Here is a 19,367-nt window from a genome sequence, read left to right as displayed (position 1 = left end):
GCAACAGTAGTTACAAATACATTATGGAAACCCATTAATATAAATTATTCAAAAACATAGACCAATATCAATTCCTTCTCCTTCTGACACATCTCCCTGCTCAAGAGCCTCCTGGCTCTCAACTAGGGTCCAAACAATTTCACAGATGTCTCTCCCCCCCCCCCCCCGATCTCCCAATAAAGAAGATTCCTGGCAGCAGCTTACATTACCCTACTCTCTCAATCTAGGCTCCTTGTATGGGCAGGCACCAAGGCACATGAAGCATACCAAAGGACACTTCAGACAGTTCACAAAGGCATTTAAATGTTAGCCAACTTTTTGTTCCACAAAACCCCTCAACATCACCCTGAATTGGCACCAAAGTTATAAAGAGTGAAACTTGATTCAATGTTTCAGATGAAACAATACCCTTTTAACTTGGTGTAATCCTGCCAAGGGTGCCAGCTTTTGGGGGCCGAGGCACTGTGCCGCCCCCTTTTTTTTAAGGGACCAGGCTTCCTCAATGTTCAGAAGGCCCCCATGCGACATCACACACGGGCCCCCTCAATCCTTTGGAGAAGGTGGTGCCCCTGAATCCTGCAATGTTAACACTGGGCAAGCTAGTGTGTTGGTTGTTTTTTATATATATAGCATAATTTCCCATTACTTTAAATTCATAGGTGCTTTTTAGCAGCATGTCTGCAGAGAATACACTGAAAGCCTATTAGATGAGAGATAAAACAGCCAATTTCAACACCTCCCATCTTCCCTTTAAGAATGCATCTTCCCAAAGCCAACCTTTGCATTTCTACTTTAATATCCAAGCATTTATGCATAAACAGTATCTCTTATTTGTATTAATAGCACAGAAATGTAAATCCTCACACACCAGAAGGAGAGCATCCCCCATTACATGCAAAGTTAATAGGGACCCCCAGCTGTTTCCCAGACTAGACATTTTCACCTCAATCTTCAAGGCAATCTTTTTTACATGTTGGGAGGGGGGACCATTAATATGAGTGCTGTTGGATTGAGCATCACAAGATCCAAGTTCAATTTCTCATTCTGTTACGATAAGAATCTCAAATGATCTTGGGCTAGTCATTCTGTATGAGATTTTTGGAAGCACTTGACATGGAGATAACCTGGGCTCCCATCACAGCTGATAGTTAAACCTTCCAGTGGAGATTTCACCATTGGCCTTGATGCAAAGAGAATCAAGAGATGGTTTTGTTACAATGCGCTTTTTATTTCATGGAGGATGTGAGCTGGTTTGGAAGCTTCAGCTATGAAGCAGCATAGAAACCTACTGTGTTAATATTTCTGTAAATGAAACTTCATTGAAGCTAATGAAAACATGAGGATTTAAGTCAGTTCACAGTCCCATTGACTTCAACTGGGTTAACTCCACAGAAACTCAAATATGTCTCAGGAGGCTGCAGATGGATCTTTTGGTTTCATGGCCCAATCTATAACCAACCTAAGACTTCAATGTAACGTAACCAGCTCTGTTTGCTTCATATTTACGTTAAACTTAAATACTGCTGTATTAGGCAGATTGTACACTGAAATGCCAGTTTCAGACCCCATACCTGGAGATGCCACACATGGAACCTGGGACTTCCTGCATGTGCTACAGCTCTTCCCATTTAAAAGTCTTCCTAAGTGAAAATGGGAAATACGTTGCAGTTCCTTGACATTGATACATAGCTGAGAAGTGGCTGGGAAGCGCATGGTTTGTGTGCAAGGAACAGTGGAACCCAGTGAATAGTAAGAATAATTCCCAGTGAATCTGTAGGTTCCATTCCTGCAAGGTTTTTGAGACAGAACTGAATAAACATCTTTTAGTTCTTGTATACTTCAAGATCTTGGGCAGACAACCCCAGAGGTTCATTACAATTTATGATGATGAGTATCCAGCAAAAGACACATAATAGCAATATGACCATCCAAAGAAAGACAGACATCATTAAACAGTTATATTTATTGGTATGAATTCAAAATCTTCTCTCTTTTTAATCTAAATATTTTACATCTTATATATTTGATCCTTGATTAAACCTCTTGTAAGTTGCTAATCATTAATGGGGTTTTTATTGTTACTGTGCAAACAGTTCATTCATGCTGGTGACCTATCAAATTTCACAGACATGGTCTTTAATTGGATTTATTCATTTCTAATCTGCTTAAGCCCTGGGTGCTGTAATGCTTGACTAAATATACATTCAGCACCCTTATTTAAACTGGTAAAATAAATGTGAGATTTGGACTCTGAATATATAAATGCAATTGTTATTGTGTACCTAACAGTAGCAGAGGTGGAGGGAGGAATCGTAGAAGGAATTTGAGGGGTCAGCATCTGGTGTGCCCCTAGTGAGAAAGTTAGGGATGAGGGATATAAAACTGCAAAACCTATAATTCAAGAAAACAGACTCTTGCTTAAGATCATAAATGGGCAGTCCAATGTACTTCATCTATGGTGCCAAAGCAAGATAATCAGATGCCAATGAAGGCTATGAACACCCCATACATACATTGAAAGCACACACTGTCCAAAAAAATGAAGAAAAGAATTATGGGAACTGTAGTTTATCCCCACACAGAGCTATAATTTCCATCATCCTTTAAAAAACTACAGTTCCCAGGATTCTTGGGGAGGGTATGCTTTGAATACATGGTGTGTATGCAGCCTAAGATTCCTAATATCAGCAAAGGCACTTTCCTGTTGAATCAGTAACCCTTGTACTGGCAGTTATTTTAAGGATAACCTCAGGCCTCTCTGTGTGACCTTCAGGGTCCTCCCCAGGCCTCCCCCCTCAAGTGACGCATATCTCTAGTCCTGCTCTGGACCCTCCTCGAGTCCTTTTGCCTGGCTCCAATGTGTCCTTGAAATGTGATCAAGTGTCTTGTTTGCCTGAAGGAAGAAGAGGAGATTGTGGAAGTGCAGAAAAAAACCAACCGGCTTTTATTGGGTTAAATGTAACCTATTGTACAGAGGTTGTATCCACTGCCCTGCCCACACCTGCCTCTCGACTTGCAGAATATTGTCTCTAGAATTATAGAAATGTTTATTTTGAACCCACCTATTGACCCTGTGTAGCCCATAACAGTCCAAGGAGGTTTTAAGCACTTGGAAACAACAACAAAATCTACAGTGAAATCTTTCCAGCATGCTAAAAGGTTTGCTTTGTCTGTCATTACTTGAAAAGCCAAATAAGTTTATCTTTAGATTACACATAATACCTTCAGTTATTCCTTTTAAATGAACACTTCCCAGGGTTCCATCACATTCTCTCTTCAGAAAACAAACTGGGAGAAGAGTATTATCACCATATTTTCCCCTGAAGGTGAAAGCATATGATCATCCCTGACACGTAGCATATTTTTAAATGTCAGCTCCTTGTCTTCTGACTCTGCCATATTCAGTTATTGGTAAGTCATTGTACAGTCCAATCTGCCTTTTCCTTCCCAGTGACACTATTGAGCAATTGTCATTCTATCCAGTTGCAGCAGGGCAAGAGAAGGAAATCAGAACCACTCCATCAGCTCTTAACAAGATAGCAGCTCCATAAGGCTCTTCCTCCATCAACTGACAGTCTGGTGCAGAGGGAGATGTGGGAAGCTGGACCAAAAGCCAAGAGACTAGAATCTGCTGTCTTCTCCTCTCCTTGCACTGTTTCAATTCCAGCTGACCCTTGGAAGAACTTTGTAAGAATGAATGGCAGGAGAAATCCATCCAGATGAGTGGGGTATTAAATAATAGAATTATTGTTGTTGTTATATTCCTGGGTTTGCTTTTTCTTCCTATTCTCTCCCAATCTACTTTCCTATTGTGTCCTGTCCTTTAGATTGCAAGCCCAAGGGTGGGATTGTAATCTTTTTAATGTGTGATTTTAGTGTATTTTTGGTTTCTGTGGAAGCCGCCCAGAGTTGTTGTTGTTGTTGTTGTTGTTGTTGTTGTTGTTGTTGTTGTTATTATTATTATTATTATTATTATCTGTTTAGGAAGTTTCTTTAAGAGTGGGGTAAAAGTGCTCTAAATAAATAAATGCTTTGGGGAAAACTTGGGTTTCCTTCCCAGGCTGCAACCATGTAAATCAGGGTTGGGGAACCTGTGGCCCCCTCTCTATGTTGTTGGGCCCCAAATCTCATCAGCTTCTGCCAGAATAGCAAATGCCCATGGACTAAGGGTGGGCACCAACTGGTGGGCGCCAAAAACCCACATCCAAGTCAACCTTCAATCCCGTTCAAATGACAACAATGATTTTTGATGATCCATATAAACAAATCTACTTGGTAAGAATAGACACTGCCTTAGCAGGAAATCCTGTTGGCATCCCTGGGAATGAGGCAGCCCGTGCAATAGGGATCTCCTAGAGCAGTGTTTCCCAAACGTGGGTCTTCAACTGTTTTTGGACAACAATTCCCATTATCCCTGACCACTGGTCCTGCTAGCTAGGGATGGTGGGAGTTGTAGTCCAACACAGCCAGAGACCCAAGTTTGGGAAACACTGTCCTAGATCATTTGAAAGTTCATAAGGTTTTACAGTAGAACCAAAGGTCACTTGCTTATTACTCCTTCTCCTGGCCATGCCCCCCCCCTTCAAAACATAGCAAAGCAATTCTGTCAAAGCAAAGGAGAGAGAAGAGAATCAATGCAAAAATCTACTTGATTGGCAGTAACGAGAAACAAGCCAGCCCACTGGCCCACCAGATGTGCCAGGTAAACCGCTATAACCAGCAACTGTGATCACTCCATCAGCAGCCACAGGATGTGGCTTTTTAATCACCGCAGTGACAACATTATTAGCAACAAAAGAAGCACCTGAACTTTCTCAATTAGCAAGCCTGTGGGCTGGGGATACACAATCCAAATCAAGTAATCTAAAATAATTACCACACCTAGATTCTCTAAGTATTCAGAATTAGCAAGGCAGACTGGAACCAATACCTAAGGCAGCAAAAGGAAGGAAAATAGTGGGGAGAGGGTGTAGAAAGGAGTGGGCAAAACATTCACTGACCCACAAATTTTTACAGAAATGTTATTATTCAGATTCCTTATGGTCAAAGCATGTTGTTGAGACAAAAAGAAGTGCTGAGCTCTGGGTGCACCTTGGGGCATAGGCTGACCAGAGGGAAAATGGAGGGAAAGTGCTCCCCACACACACAGTCAGTTCCACGCTCCCCATTGGTAGACCCCTATGGTCACTTGAAGGAAAGGTGCTTTTCACAGGCTCTCCCTCCCCTATAAATGTACTTCCCCTCTTCTGTGCCCCCCTCAAATACTGTTCCCCTCATCTGGATGCATATCTATTGATTGTGCTGCAATGCCACCAACTTCCTTAAATTTAAGACAATGGTACCAAAAGGGCTGCTTTTACTGGATTTCTATGCTGGCTTCCAGTCTCTTGCATCACCAGCTTTTCTCTCTCTCTCCCTGGCTACATCCTCACCACACATCTAAAGCGCACGGCTTCCCCCAAGAATCTTAAGTTCATTAAGGGTGCTGGGAATTGTAGCTCTGTGAAACACAAATTATTGTTCCCCAGATTCTTTGGGGGAAAGCAGTGTGCTTTGAATATATGGGCTCTCTCACTCTCTTCACTGAAAGCACATGACTTGGGTTGGCCTAATATAGGTATTCTTGCTCTAATATGGACCTTGGCTACTTTTACCTTTTTGTAACATAAAAACATCACACAAGTGAGCCAAATCACATAGTACTTTCTATGTCACCTTGCATAAAAGCAATCCTAGACATGTCTGTTCAGAAGTGAGTCCCATTGAGAGCAATGGGACTTTATTGACAGGTAAGCCAGTACAGCCAGAAATAAATTACAGATAGTGGGAGAGAATCTCCCCTTAACTACCCTTTAACAACTCTACTCCTGAAAACAGAAAGCAACTAAGTCTGCACTCCTGTTTGAGTGTTTATCTATTGAACCCAGTGGGATGTACTTATGAGTTAATATACCTAGGGATTGCTCTGTGCACTGCATTAAGAGGTAACAAATTCACATGGGAGTCACCTTGAGTATGCTGTCTAATACCATCCACGTAGACCTCTACCTCTGGCAGTGCCTAAATATTAACAATGATGGGATAAAGAGTGAGGGCAAAAGTCAACATTTTCATTACTCTTCCTCCCCCTTTCCCCCCTATATTTTATTAGTTTGCTAACTGAACCCCTTCTGGTCACCCCACCTAGTTCCATGCAAGTCTCCATCCCTTTGAACAAGAAAGAAATCATGGGGCTTTGATAGAGACTCTGGATAAAATTAAGAACTTCAAACTCCCAGGTTTTCCCCCCCTTTTTGGGAGCAAAAGAAAAACAGATGTCCTGTTTGTTAAGTATAAATAACTCCGTACGTTGAAACCTTTCTTTTACGCTGCATTAAACTTTATTTAATGCAGGGTGCCCCCTTCAACTGTAAAAAGGCGGAGAAGGAGCAAACTCAAGGGGTGACAAAGCCCTAAATCTTGTTCTTTCCCCTCTAGGGAAACAGAAGAAGACAGGAGGGAAAAGCTTTCAGGCAGATGAAAGAACTTTGTGGATTCCTACCAAGCTCGTGGAGAAGGATGGGCCTTGTCAACTCAAGCCCTGGGCCAAAGAGAGTTTTCTTGGCAGGACTGAAATATTTGCCTTTTTTTATGACCCCCACTTAAAGCACTTCCATGACAGGCAAAATAAAAAGAAGAGCACCTTTGATGCAATCCATCAAGCACTTATTTTTCTCCAACAGCCCTTCTCCAAGACTCATGGGACTGGCGCATTAGCAAAACTTTGGTGTGCAATGCCCCAATGTTCATGTGAGTTGACACAGGCACTCTGCTGGGGAGTAACAAGAAACCTCATGGGATTTAGTACTTACGTGAGCACGTAATTGACGCTGACGATGCAATGAGGCCGTGAAGATCGGCTGTTGTGGACAATGGTGGCGTAGCTCTGCACCCAGACCCAGCCACCTTGCTTGGCCAAGAAGCGATAGTATTTTGTGGTAACTTGACCTTTCACTAGCACTGAAAAAGAAATAGAAGGGCTGATTATTTAATGAGCAGTTACTCCATTTCTGTTTTACCTTCAAAGAGGAACTCTAACAAATCTCTACAAGGGCTCCATTTTCTTTATTATATTTCAGTGATTTAACTTGTGCCCTGCTTTTTAGAAAGCTCTGGGCAACTGGGTGGTCTCTTATCCAGAACTACTTCCCTTTAGCTTCACCAAGGTTGAATAGCGTTGAGTGGGACCAATTAGAAGTGAACTCGGAGAGATGTTGTCAGTGTTCTCAGCAAAGAAATAGAATGTGGTTTTACCAGTCCTCTATATTCATGTTGATGTACATTAAGGTCATTGGGCACATTATGTGGCACCTCTCCAGACCACCACATCGACTTACACTGTGGTCCTCCATAAGTTGTTGGACTCAACCTCCCATCAGCCCCAGCCAGCATGGCCAAGGATGGTGGGAGTTGTTGCACTCCACCTATTTTGAAAGAAGCCGCACTTCCCATTACAATTCTGACCAAAGTGGTGGCAGATGGTAGAAACGTAATGCTCTACTGTAAGGGCATGGCAACTCAAAAGCACAATCAATCATTAACAGCAAAAGTCAGTCTACTTACCAGCCAGGGTGTCAATCAAATTTAAAATGAGTCTCTGGCATGTGATTATTATGTTACTGGAGTTCACAAGTGTCAGCAGTTAGATTAAAAGGCATTCTTATGGTCTCTAGTGAAAATGCCTTTTCCTGGCAGTCATGAGAGAGACTAAAGGCTTTGTAGTGTCTACACTACTAAAGAGTTCAGCTGTCATGACCTCCTTCTCTGTCAAACATCAACATAGCAATTCTGAAAACAGACTGAGCTACAGTTCTATACACACTTACCTGGGAGTAAGACCCACTGAACTTAATGGGAATTACTTCTGAGCAGTCATAAAAGATTGTACAAAATGTTTTGCAAGCCTGTCTTTACCATGTTTACTTAAATGTCTCATTGTTTTCAGCAGCGCTTTCAAGTCAGTGCATGCAGAATGGCAGCAATTAAAAGTGCAACACACATTTAAAGCTATAGACTTATAGATTTAATTAGGATGGGTCCCAAAAGCTGTGGACCACAAACCAAAACAACCTGGATTAATTGGAGTTAAGACTTTTATGTTGCATTCATATGGTCAGAGGTAATAGAATACATCAGACCTCCTCAGAGAGGATGATCCCCTATCAGATCTTTAATCCCCTAACACTGAAGTGCAGGGCAGCTCAGGGGCATGCCACGGGAAGATCTAGAAGGTTCTAATGCTGTACCAGCCACACCCCTGCCACCCCGTCTACAACAAGCCAAAGATAAATTTATGTCCACTGAACTGTCATAAACCAATCCCCTTTCATCACCTCTCCCAAACTGGGAGTTGTGCGTGTCTAGAAAAGGGCATAGGATTGCACCATTAAACTGCATTCTATGCCCACTTACCTGGGAGAAAACCTCACTGAACTCAGCTGGATTCCCTTCTTTGTGGAAACGTGTAGGATTGTGCTGTTAAAGTGACACAAAACCCCAGTCCTTCCTGTGCAGTGTCTCCAACTTAAGAACAATTTTGCAATCACTTCTATTTAGTCTGAAGTCTGCAGTAGCAGCTAGGCCTAACCCTTTGTGTGTTTTGGAAAGACACTACCCACCTTTAACAGTACCCACTTTCCCCAGCAGGAAGATGTAGTTACAGAATACCTTTCGCCAGCTGAATTTCTGTCTCTATCACAATTGTGGTATGTATTACAGTTACAAGCACAGAGCTAGGAAAGAGCAAACCAAGCAGCAAGCCGGTTTAAGCAGTGATGAGGATCTGCTCTGGAAAAGTGCATTCCAAGCCACTAACATCAGATGATTCTTTGAAGCCCTGCCCTAAATTAAAACGAACCTCATAGGATTCACACCCTTGTAAATATAATTAGAATCAGGGACCAACACACCAAAAGAGAGAACCCAAAATTAAAGGTTGGCAAGGAGGTAGTATGGATTTCCCATCAAAATCACTTAACAAAAATTTTAAAAATTGTAATTGATTTGAAGACTAAACCCAAAGTGTTCTTCTGTTAAGAAGTTGCATTCCCACTCATGCCAGGCTTGAGAGGCGATTTCTCACAGCCCTTTCTCAAACCATGTCATTTATTCAAGCCAAATCTATTCCATCACCCACCATTAACACATCATAAAGCAGTTCAGCAGAAGGCATGAGGGAAGTGCATATCCTTTGTTGCTTTCTAAAAATAAACCTAGAGGGGTGGAGTTGGGTCTCTTATTACCTTAATAGGCCTGAGATTATTTTGGAGTTAAGGAATGACATGGGAAAACTCATCTACACATCCCCGCCCCCTCCTACACAAAAGTCAAGTTGATTATCCATGAAGCACATCTATTCCTTTAGCTTTCAGTATAATCTCTTTCTTTTTGCCATAGTGATGGGGTGACCAATGCAAAAGAGGACCAGGGCCCCTGTGCCTTACCATCACAGTGCAGGAGAGGGGCTTTCAACAGGTACGGTTTGCAAGGCGGAACCCCCAATTTCTACAAGACGATGACGAGGTGCAGGAACCCTGGTCCTCTTGGACTCAGCTGGAATCTCAACCCCTAATCCCAAACACATCATCCCTTCAAACTATCAAAGAAAAGATACCCTTTTGTCAAGTGGAGTGCAACCTGTCCCCTCCTGTGCGTAAGGCAGGCATAGGCAAACTCGGCCCTCCAGATGTTTTGGAACTACAATTCCCATCATCCCTGACCACTGGTCCTGTTAGCTGGGGGTGATGGGAGTTGTAGTCCCAAAACATCTGGAGACTACGAGTTTGCCTATGCCTGGCTTATGGTTAAAGGGCTGCGGTGGAGACAAATTTGCTTTGTGTTGGAGACTTTTTCTCCCTGGGGTCTTATTTCGATGGAACGGTGCTTTGGGGAAATGTTTCAATCGTGCTGCCTACTCTTTTTCTTTCTCCCGGCTTCCAGCAGCTACCGCAATCCTATGCATGCTTGCCCCATGAACGCAGCACGACTTCCATCAAGCTTGATTAGGATCGCACGCAGCTACGTGGAAAATACCCAAGTAAGACAGCCCACCAGCCAGCCCACTTTGACTTGGGAGTAAGGCCCAGGGAACTCAGCGCGACCTGCCTAGGCGAGGGGCTTCAAGCGTGCTAAGAGGAGAGGCTCCTTACGCAGGTGATGAGCGCAGCGCAAATGGAAAGTGTCGCAGCCGTGGACGTGGTGGTAAAGCGTCTTCTCGATCAGGTCCTGAGGCTCGTAACCGGTCAGCTCGGCTACCCTGCCAGGAAAGAGAGAGACACAGAGAAAGAGAGAGAGAAAGCCGGTCGGTTGCTTTGATTTGGCACGTCGGTGCTGCTAGGGCGAGGGAAGAGGAAGCCCCGACGCCGACCTACCGGGAATCGAGGAAAATGAGCTTCATATCCAGGCTGGCCCGGAACATGAACATATTGCTGTGCAGCTTGATCTCCGTCACGGCGCTGGGGGGCAGGGAATGGCCGACCGCCACCAGGCCGACGTTTTGGTAGCAGCCGTCGAAGGGAGACATGTCCAGGCTGTACTGGCGGATCTTCAGGTAGCCGCTGCAGTGAATGACCTGTTGGGGAGACACAGAGATCCGCTCAGGTCGAGGGGGCTGTTCCGGTTGCCCTTTGTGGTCAGCGATCTGCGAAACAGCTCGCGCGCAAACAGAAAACTCTCCGGGACGGAGACTGTCAAACAGTAAACCCGCGAAAGAGCGAGTGTGGGAGCCCCACTCGACATCGCGGGTGTGCCTCAATGTAGTAAACGCGCAGAGGATCGCGCAGCTGGTCTCCCCTCCCCTCCTTTTCGGTTCCTGTTAATCGCCTGGTGGGGACTACAGCGCCAAGGGTTGATTTTGCGCGCCTGAAGGGGCCACGCAGCCAGGCAAGACTTTGTTTATCAGTTTACAACCGATGCTTCTCAGGGAAATAAGCTTGCACGCTCTCTTGTGTCTATTTGCAGGCCGCTTTTCCGGGTCCCTATTTAGTTGGTCTTAAGGTGCGTGCCAGCCTCCTAATGATCATTTATTTCGTCTTCTGGATCAACGCGCTACTCCCCCTCTGTCATCCGAATGAAACCAGGTGACGTTCACCTGCCACTCATCTTCCTCTGTGATCAAGTGGAGTGCCTGCATCCTCCAATCAACCCGCAATTACGAGGCTTATTATCTACACCTACTGACTCTCAGCAGAACGTGAGAACAGTGTAAACTGTATTGCGTTTGAGGTCTGTGCAGGACGATTCCCCCACTTTAATTGCCTCTGGAGAGAGGTCAATATGCATAGGATTGGGGTGCGCGCTTTCACGTGTTTCCGAGGAAGTGAATTCGTTCACTGGGGCTCACTCCCAGATAAATGTGGATAGGATTAAAGCCGTGGGCTGCAGTCCTATACCCACTTACCTGGGTGTAAGCTCCACCAAACTCAGTGGGACTTAGTTCTGAGTAGACAGACGCACTGTTGACTCTCTCTCACCCAGCTTGGTCACGTGGTTTATTTGCGATGACAAAATCTATTACTACATCTCTCTGCGTGTGCCCGATATAGATCGGCTGGCAAAACACTTGGAATTACTGGAGAGTCAGTAGGACGGAGACTCGGGGCGATTGCTTGGCAGCCTCCCTTTGGATTACGTGGGCTACCTTGCAGCCGGAGGGGCGGTTAGTTCTCAAGCCTCTCAAGAAAGGCGTCCTCGACTGAATTAGGCACAGTCCAGAAGCAAGTAAAAAATCGGAAAACAGGCCTTCCCTCCTTCGGAAACTACGCAATTATTCACACAACTAAATTCCCCGCAGTCGAATATTATGCACGTGATTTAGTGCTCAACAGACTTGCTCCAAACTAAGTTAGCCCCCAAATCAAAGGAGTTTTCTTCCAGAAAACACAAGGCTCTTGGAAAACACTGCAATAACGCAATCCTAACCATGCCTACTCAGAAGTAAATCCTATTGAATTCAGTGGGGGTTACTCTCAGGAGTGAAAATTGCAGCTCAACAAGGTAAGCTGCCCCGTTATGACAGGCGGGCACTCTGAGGTCTCTTAAAGCGCCTCCCTAGGCATATCTACTCGGGGGAAAGTTCACTGGGATTTGTTCCCAGAAAGCCGTGTATACGATCGCAGACTTCAGCAACCCAACTCAAAAAAAGTGTGCAGGAAAGCAGGGAGGAAGTGCCACCACTCATGTCACCGGAGGGGCGGTGGCGTCATCTCCTAGGATGCTATTGGCCAACCCTCTGTCTGTAAAATAAGCTTTCTTCAGAGAGAAACCCATCCACTAAACAGAAGAAGAGAGAGGTGACATCAGCATATGGGGCTAAAGGGTAAACTGGCACATTTTTTGTTGGAATATTCCAAAGCCCCTTTTTTTGTGGTCAACCAAAACGTCAAGCCATCGTGAGCAAGCGGCGGAGTCCTCCTGAACTCTTCCTGGGGCTGAATTTTAAAAAGCTGGCATGGTAACTGAAGCCACAATGTCCTCATTGGTCACCTGGGGCATGGCTATGGGGAGTTATCAGGGAGAGCGCCTGCACTTCAGAAGGTATCACTTCGCCACTGAAGGTAAAGGTAAAAGGTAAAGGACCCCTGCACAGTTAAGTCCAGTCAAAGGTGACTATGGGTTGTGGCACTCATCTTGCTTTCAGGCCGAGGGAGCTGACGTTTGACCACAGTCAACTTTCCGGGTCATGTAGCCAGCATGACTAAACCGCTTCTGGTGATGGAAGTCAGAGTGCACCGAAACACCATTTACCTTCCTGCTGCAGTGGTACCTATTTATCTACTTGCACAGGCGTGCTTTCAAACTGCTAGGTTGGCAGGAGCTGGGGCAGAGCAATGGGAGCTCACCCTGTTGCCTGGATTCGAACCGCCAATCTTCCTATCAGCAAGCCCAATAGGCTCAGTGGTTTAGACCTGAAGCAAGCCAACAACCAGATCCTAAATATGTTTAATCTGAAATGTCTTCCACTGACAGCACTAGCCTGGACTTTGGCAACTTAGTTGGGAGTAAGTGCCATTGACCACACTGGAGCTTAAAAAGGTAAAGGGACCCCTGACCATTAGGTCCAGTCGTGACCGACTCTGGGGTTGCAGCGCTCGTCTCGCTTTATTGGCCGAGGGAGCCAGCGTTCAGCTTCCGGGTCATGTGGCCAGCATGACTAAGCTGCTTCTGGTGAACCAGAGCAACGCACGGAAACACCGTTTACCTTCCCGCCGGAGCGGTACCTATTTATCTACTTGCACTTTGAGGTGCTTTCGAACTGCTGGGTTGGCAGGAGCAGGGACCGAGCAACAGGAGCTCACCCCGTAGCGGGGATTCGAACTGCCAACCTTCTGATCGGCAAGCCCTAGGCTCTGTGGATTAACCCACAGTGCCACCCGCGTCCCTCACTGGAGCTTACGGCCCCCCAAAATCTCCAGGCCCAGAACACTTACAGTGAGAGCCTATGTGCATTTACTTGGAAGTAAGTTCCAACCATTGACCTCCAAGGGACTTACTCTATAGTAAGCTGGTCAGCATAACTACATAAGAAGAGCTTGCTGGATCAGGCCAGCATCCAGTTCTCACTGTGGCCCATGGATACCTGTGGGAAACTTGCAAGCAGGGCCCGCGCACAAGAGCCCTCTCCCCTTCTGCCGTTTCTAGCCTTATTTTCTCTATGCAGAGGATTTGCACAGCCTTTAAGTCTTACCGAAAGCAATTACTAGGATTTTAGGGTCTTACCCCCAAATATGCAGAGGATTGCCGGCTCACGGAATAATCCTATGCCTGTTTACCCAGAGGTGAGTCCCGCTGGGTGGGGCTTTCTCCCAAACAAGTACGCAAGGAATCTCAGCCTTCACTGGGATCAAGTCCCAGGGAAACGGGTGGGATTGGCTGCCAAGTAAATGCGCTTCAAATCGAGGTGGAGACATGCAACGCTACAACTGGTCCCGATTACTGTATTCCTATCAATGAAGGTTTCAAAGCACCCTTGTCTTTGTACTCAAGTCCGGGCGCAAACAGTTCTTCGCTCTGCCGCTAGTTGGCGCTCGTGAGCCCACCTACCTTGTAGCCTCCGCAAGTCAGCCCGGCGTTCCTCTTGGCCAAGACGCATTTCATCCTTAGGAAGAAGGAGCGCTCGATCTCGTACTCTAGTAAACAAGGGGGCACAATGCGCATGTCAGGGAAGAGGCTGCTCTCTGCCGCCGGCCACTGCCTTCCTTCCCACCCGCTGCTTTACTCGGTGAACTTTACCCTGAACGAAATGGGAATGGTACGGCTGGTGGGCGGTGAGGACGGCGGTCATCTCGTCGTGGTCGGCTGGGTGGATGTACTCGTAAATGCTGTTGCCTGTCAGCTCCACCTGCAAGAAGGAGTCATCGGGCGCAGGGGAAAGAAAACAATAGAATTGTAGAGTTGGAAGGAACCCAATGGATCATTTAGTGTTCAACCCCCTGCTATGTCTTTCTTTCCATCGATGACGACGCAACGTGTCCCCATTCTATGCCCAGGGTGATCTCAGCCACCTTCAGCCCCTTAAGCCACTCGACGGAATTGAGCCTTTTCTCTCTTCGGGTTCTGGTCTGGAATCTGAAGCACCCACGAAGGACGTCAATTCACACCATGAAAAGGAACAAGGCTCTTCGAATTAGATGGACAGTTCAGGTTCAGTTGCAAAATGGCATCTGCACCAAGCAATTGAACACCTTAAACCAATAATGGGGTGGTCCTGTCCAGACGTTGTTGGACTCCAGTTCCCATCAGCCCCAACCAGCATGGCCATTCCACATCCAGCCTTGGACCTAAGGCTGAGCACACCCCCACTGAAGGAAAACTTATTTCTGAGTAAACATGCACAAGACTGGCAGCCAGTAAGAGGCATGGTTGCCAATCCTCAGCAGGTTTGCTGTGCCTTTAAATGTGACTAGAAATTCAACAAGTAAGTTTTGCCTGAGCTGTAAAGGGAAATATTGTTAATTGAATGTATATCCCACTCTTTTTCTTGAAGAAGCCCAGGATGCAAGATGGGTCAACGCTTCACCTCCTTGTCATCACAGAATTCATCATGCACAGGAGCTCAGCCAATCTTCTGAAAAGAGATTTCTGGGATTGTACTATGGGCGTGCCAGCAGTAGCATAGCATGGGGGGGTCACAAGAGCAGTTGCCCCAGGCACAAAATTGTTAAGGGTGTAAAATTTCAACACCTGGTGCTGCCTCGGTAGGGTTGCATGCTTCTTTTGCTAGGCTCCATTGGCAAGAGCTTCTCCATGTGAACCAGGAAGTGACCTCTCCAGACAACTGAACAACTCTTCTTATCTCTGTGGCTGCAAACTCCTGGACACTGTTAAAAAGTTGAATGTGCATGCGAACTCCATCCATTTCCCTCCCACCCACCCCTCCTCATGGCCCTGGGTGCTGGCAACCCACACTATGCCACTGAGTGCCAGCATGCCCCAGGTCTACTCAATTAAACACTATGTGAATGGAATGGACTTCCAACACAACGGAAATGTCTGCTAAGCTCCAGTCCTGTTCATGTTCCTCTGCAGCAAAGTGCCACTGAACCCAGTGAGGCTTCCCAAAAAGTACATCACCCTGAGATCTGTGGATGAAGGGTGGTATACAAATTTAATTAATAAGTACATTTAGGATCAGGCTGTTAGGATTGCACATCAATGTGACTTGAAAGCACCACCCTGTGCATGTTGACTCAGAAGTACATCTTACTGAGTTTGAAAGGATGTGCTTAAAAAACACTCCTCCAAATGAATGGGACTGACTGGTAAATGGGGCTAGGATTTGCACTGGCAAACAGGTTTGGCTTCACCTGCCTTGCTCGCCAAAAGCAGCGGAGGTGAACTGTTCATGTCTTGCATGTGAGGTTCCTGGCCTTGAATGTTGCTCATCAAACTGGCTCCCCCTCCCTCTTTGCCTGGATCCTGTGCATGCCTGCACATTCATAGCATACCTGCGACAAACCCAAATGAACAGAGGCGGTTTCGGAGATGTACATGATCTTGCCGTCTGGAGCTACCACAAATATGAAACCGTCCAAAGTCTGCAAGAAAAGGGGCAGAAAAGAGCTGTGTGTCAAGTCCGGTTTATGAGATGTTGGTCCTCGCCAACCCTTCTTTGCTCTCTCCTCCAGGCCTTAACAAGTGAGGAGTGAGGAGCAGCCTCTACTTTCAGGCTGCAATCCTTATACACACTTACCTGGGAGTAAGTACCACTGAACTCAGTGGGGCTTACCTGTGAATAGAAATGTATAGGATTGCACTGTCAGAGACAAAAATGGTTTGATAATGAGTGTGAAATACAAAAGAAAGGCCTTCATTCAATTTCCATCACAGTTAAAAATCTGATCCTAAATCCACAATCATCCTTGTCCCCAGGGAATCCTTTTCCTGTATTTAGGCTGATGGGGTTTGCATGGGGAGAAAGTGGACAAGGAGAAGAACCAAATTTCCTAGACTGTCTTTCTGACGCAACTGTGTAGACTGTATATCTTCCTTCTGATGTGATACTCTCAGAATTGCTGACCTCACTTCCCACTTCCTCCTCCTTCTTGGTCCCACCTTAGGAGGAGAAGACACCTTCAGTTTCTCTTTCTCTCTCCCCTAAAGGGGGGTCTCTCATCTCCAAGCTCTCTTTCAGAGAATCTCCCATTAACCAACAGTTCACAGGACTTTTCGGAGAATATATAGCAGTAGATATCTGACTTCAGCTTGTAGTGCAAATATAAACTCACTCCTTGATTCAGAACCCTCAGCGGAATTGAAACTATCCTACTGATTTTAAATGGAATCAGAATCAGTACCGGTGCTTATCTCAGTCGTGCATTGATTCAAACGTTGCTGACGTTGCCCTTACCCGTATTATTCTGGACGATATGTTTTTGAATTATATAAAACCACATAATGATCATTAACAGCTTTCCAGTACAGTATCTCCGGAGATCATATGAGACAGATTATTTGCCTTGCCCCTTTAAACCACGATTGTCTTCTCGGAAAGTGTCCAGAATCCCAGGCGGAAGGGCCTTTTCTGTCACCTGCTCCCTGGCACTATTAAACTGGCAACGACAGGGACCGAAATGTGACCCCGCCCTCCAGCAAATCCTGAAACAGACTTGCCATAGGCCCCCCACTGAAGTCAACGCGACGTGTCCCCTTATTTATCAGGGAGAGAAAGAAAGGACATTTTACATGGCTGGGGCCCGACAGATCTGCAGGTCGCTCCCCAGGGGAGCTATCGCCTGCAAACCTTGAGTCTGGTTCAGGAACTCGTAGGAAAGAGCATCAAGCCCGTGTTTGTCTTCTATCACGAGCCTTCTATGGCCTTCCTTCCCAGTCTGCCGCTATCTCGATTGGGTTGCCCGGGCTCTCCCTACAAAACCTTAAGGAGCTGCATTCCGGACTAGTACCTGCAAAAGGTGAGATCCCAGCTCGCGCCCAACGTTGTCCAGAGGGCTGGTTCGACTCGCGTGGCCCCAGGCTTCTCCAAGTCCTGTGGAGACATCGCCGCGTTATTCGAGATCTTCGGATGAAGGGCGGTATACAAATTTATTAAATAATAGTAATAATAAAAGAGAGGCAGGGCAGCAGGGTCCTAATGCCTGATTTGGCAATGAGCGGTATATATTAATTAAATAAGAATAATAATTCTGTGGTTTCTGCCTGACAGTACAAGGGGAGATGGGGAGGGGTCACGAATAATGAAACTATAAAGATCTTTCCCCGCCCCCTACTTTCCAGCTCAGTTGCGCTTCCATTGACTGGACTTCAGACGTTCCAACCAGACACCACTTTATTGAATGATAATTCGATTGAAATAAATGCGGGTTTATGTTTTTCTGGATTAAATATAAATAGAACAACCTCTGCTCTGACTCGTGGCCTAGAATGCTTTTGCTTCTCGAATCATTGAAATCCTACCAACTGGCTCTCTGGAAAAAAATCTTCCCACGTTCACACATCCGTTTCACACACAACGAACCAATTTCTGGTACCCAGAAACTAGTTTTTCTGCCAGAAATGTGGGGAACAACTAAACCCATTCCCTTTGGAGGGCCCTGGAAAGAGAGAAATGCCGTGGAAACGAACATCACGCGGGTGCTCAGCTTAGCCACAACTATTCTATTCAATGTTTAAAAAACATCAGACTGGGTGTGAACAAGCAGCCAGCTCCTGTAAACACACAAACCGTCGTGTGGCCATTCAGCTCTCCGAATAAAATAAAAGAATAAAAGCAAAAGCGGTTATTATAGTTAATAACCTCGTCGCGTCTTTTTTGTAGATTTCAAACTGAGGAAATTTTATTTGGGAGGCGAAGGGCTGCTTCCCAGCCACGAAGGAAGCCTTGAAATTTCCCCTCCTCTTCTCTGGGCTTTAGTCCTGTCCCTGGAAGGAGCGTTATTCGGAGCGAAAGTCATAGGATCGACATACAAATCCCAATTAAAACCGTGGGGCTGCATGACGTCTGAGAGCGTCTCCTCGTGAATTAATTCCACCACCTCCACCCCACTTTTCCTCCCCCCAATGGTCTCTTCCAGGCCCCCTGTGTCGGGAACTGTTCCCTCTAGTGGGAAGGAGACCGGCCTCCGCCTCAAGCGGCGGTAGAACCAGGCAGATGATCCGAAAAGTCTCCTGGAACAACGCCTAAACGTCGCCAGCGTGTAGAAAAGGACATGAATGTGTCTGTGGAATCGCGGTTTTTTTTCTTTGTCTGCAAAGCCCTTGTTCCTGGCATTCCTCCTTATCTCCCCTCCCTCCTCCTTGTTGTCTTTCCCCCCGACAATACTTCTGAAACGGCTACAGCTCCCGGTTTAAATTGAAACCATTGGATTGGACCCGCGGTGCCAAGCACAGTTTATGCCAAACCAACTAGTGGTCACAATCATCAACAACCTCAAGCAGAACCTGTGCGCTGTGGATCCGGGATGCTTTGCTAAACTAAGACACACCTGAGCTCGAAGTGCCACTGGAATTACTGAGAGGATGCGGGTATCAAAGGGGGGAGGGAAGGGGTCCAAGGGCGTGGTGGCTCAGCTGGGTTGTGGATCGCATACAACCCCGGACACGCCTCCTCTGCTGCTCATTCAGATTCTCTCGCGCCTGGATTCCAACGCACGTTTCCTTGCAAGTGCCCTCGATGCCGCCTCATCCCATTACACCCCCTAAGTGGGCTTAGAATGGAAAGCAAGCGGCCCAAGAGCCGCCTCTTGTTGTTGATGCAGCTAAATCCCGCTAACGATCGCGCCGGCGCTACGCAAACACCGGGCCTTCTTCGCGCAAGCCTTCGCCCTTCCCCTTTCTTCGCCTCCCCACTCTTCTGCCAGAGAGTCTCCCACGCG

At 46.2% G+C, this 19,367-nt stretch overlaps 1 protein-coding gene across 2 annotated transcripts in view; it reads right to left on the bottom strand.

The window, feature by feature from the left end:
* Window positions 1–19,367, bottom strand: part of SIM1 (SIM bHLH transcription factor 1) — a 53,213-nt gene that overhangs the window by 12,384 nt on the left and 21,462 nt on the right. For both annotated transcript variants that reach the window (XM_081904624.1, XM_081904625.1), the window contains 7 exons: window positions 17,439–17,521; window positions 15,984–16,073; window positions 14,269–14,377; window positions 14,080–14,165; window positions 10,410–10,609; window positions 10,188–10,294; window positions 6,852–6,999 (listed from right to left, as the gene is read on the bottom strand). In XM_081904624.1, the coding sequence (XP_081760750.1) occupies window positions 6,852–6,999; window positions 10,188–10,294; window positions 10,410–10,609; window positions 14,080–14,165; window positions 14,269–14,377; window positions 15,984–16,073; window positions 17,439–17,521 (823 nt within the window). The remainder of the gene's footprint in view (window positions 1–6,851; window positions 7,000–10,187; window positions 10,295–10,409; window positions 10,610–14,079; window positions 14,166–14,268; window positions 14,378–15,983; window positions 16,074–17,438; window positions 17,522–19,367) is intronic.

Source organism: Podarcis melisellensis, assembly GCF_964234715.1.
Source record: "Podarcis melisellensis genome assembly, chromosome: 3".
Classification (NCBI taxonomy): Eukaryota; Metazoa; Chordata; class Lepidosauria; order Squamata; family Lacertidae; genus Podarcis; species Podarcis melisellensis.
Note: the sequence above shows the minus strand (reverse complement) of the source record. Positions and strands in the feature narration are given on the sequence as shown.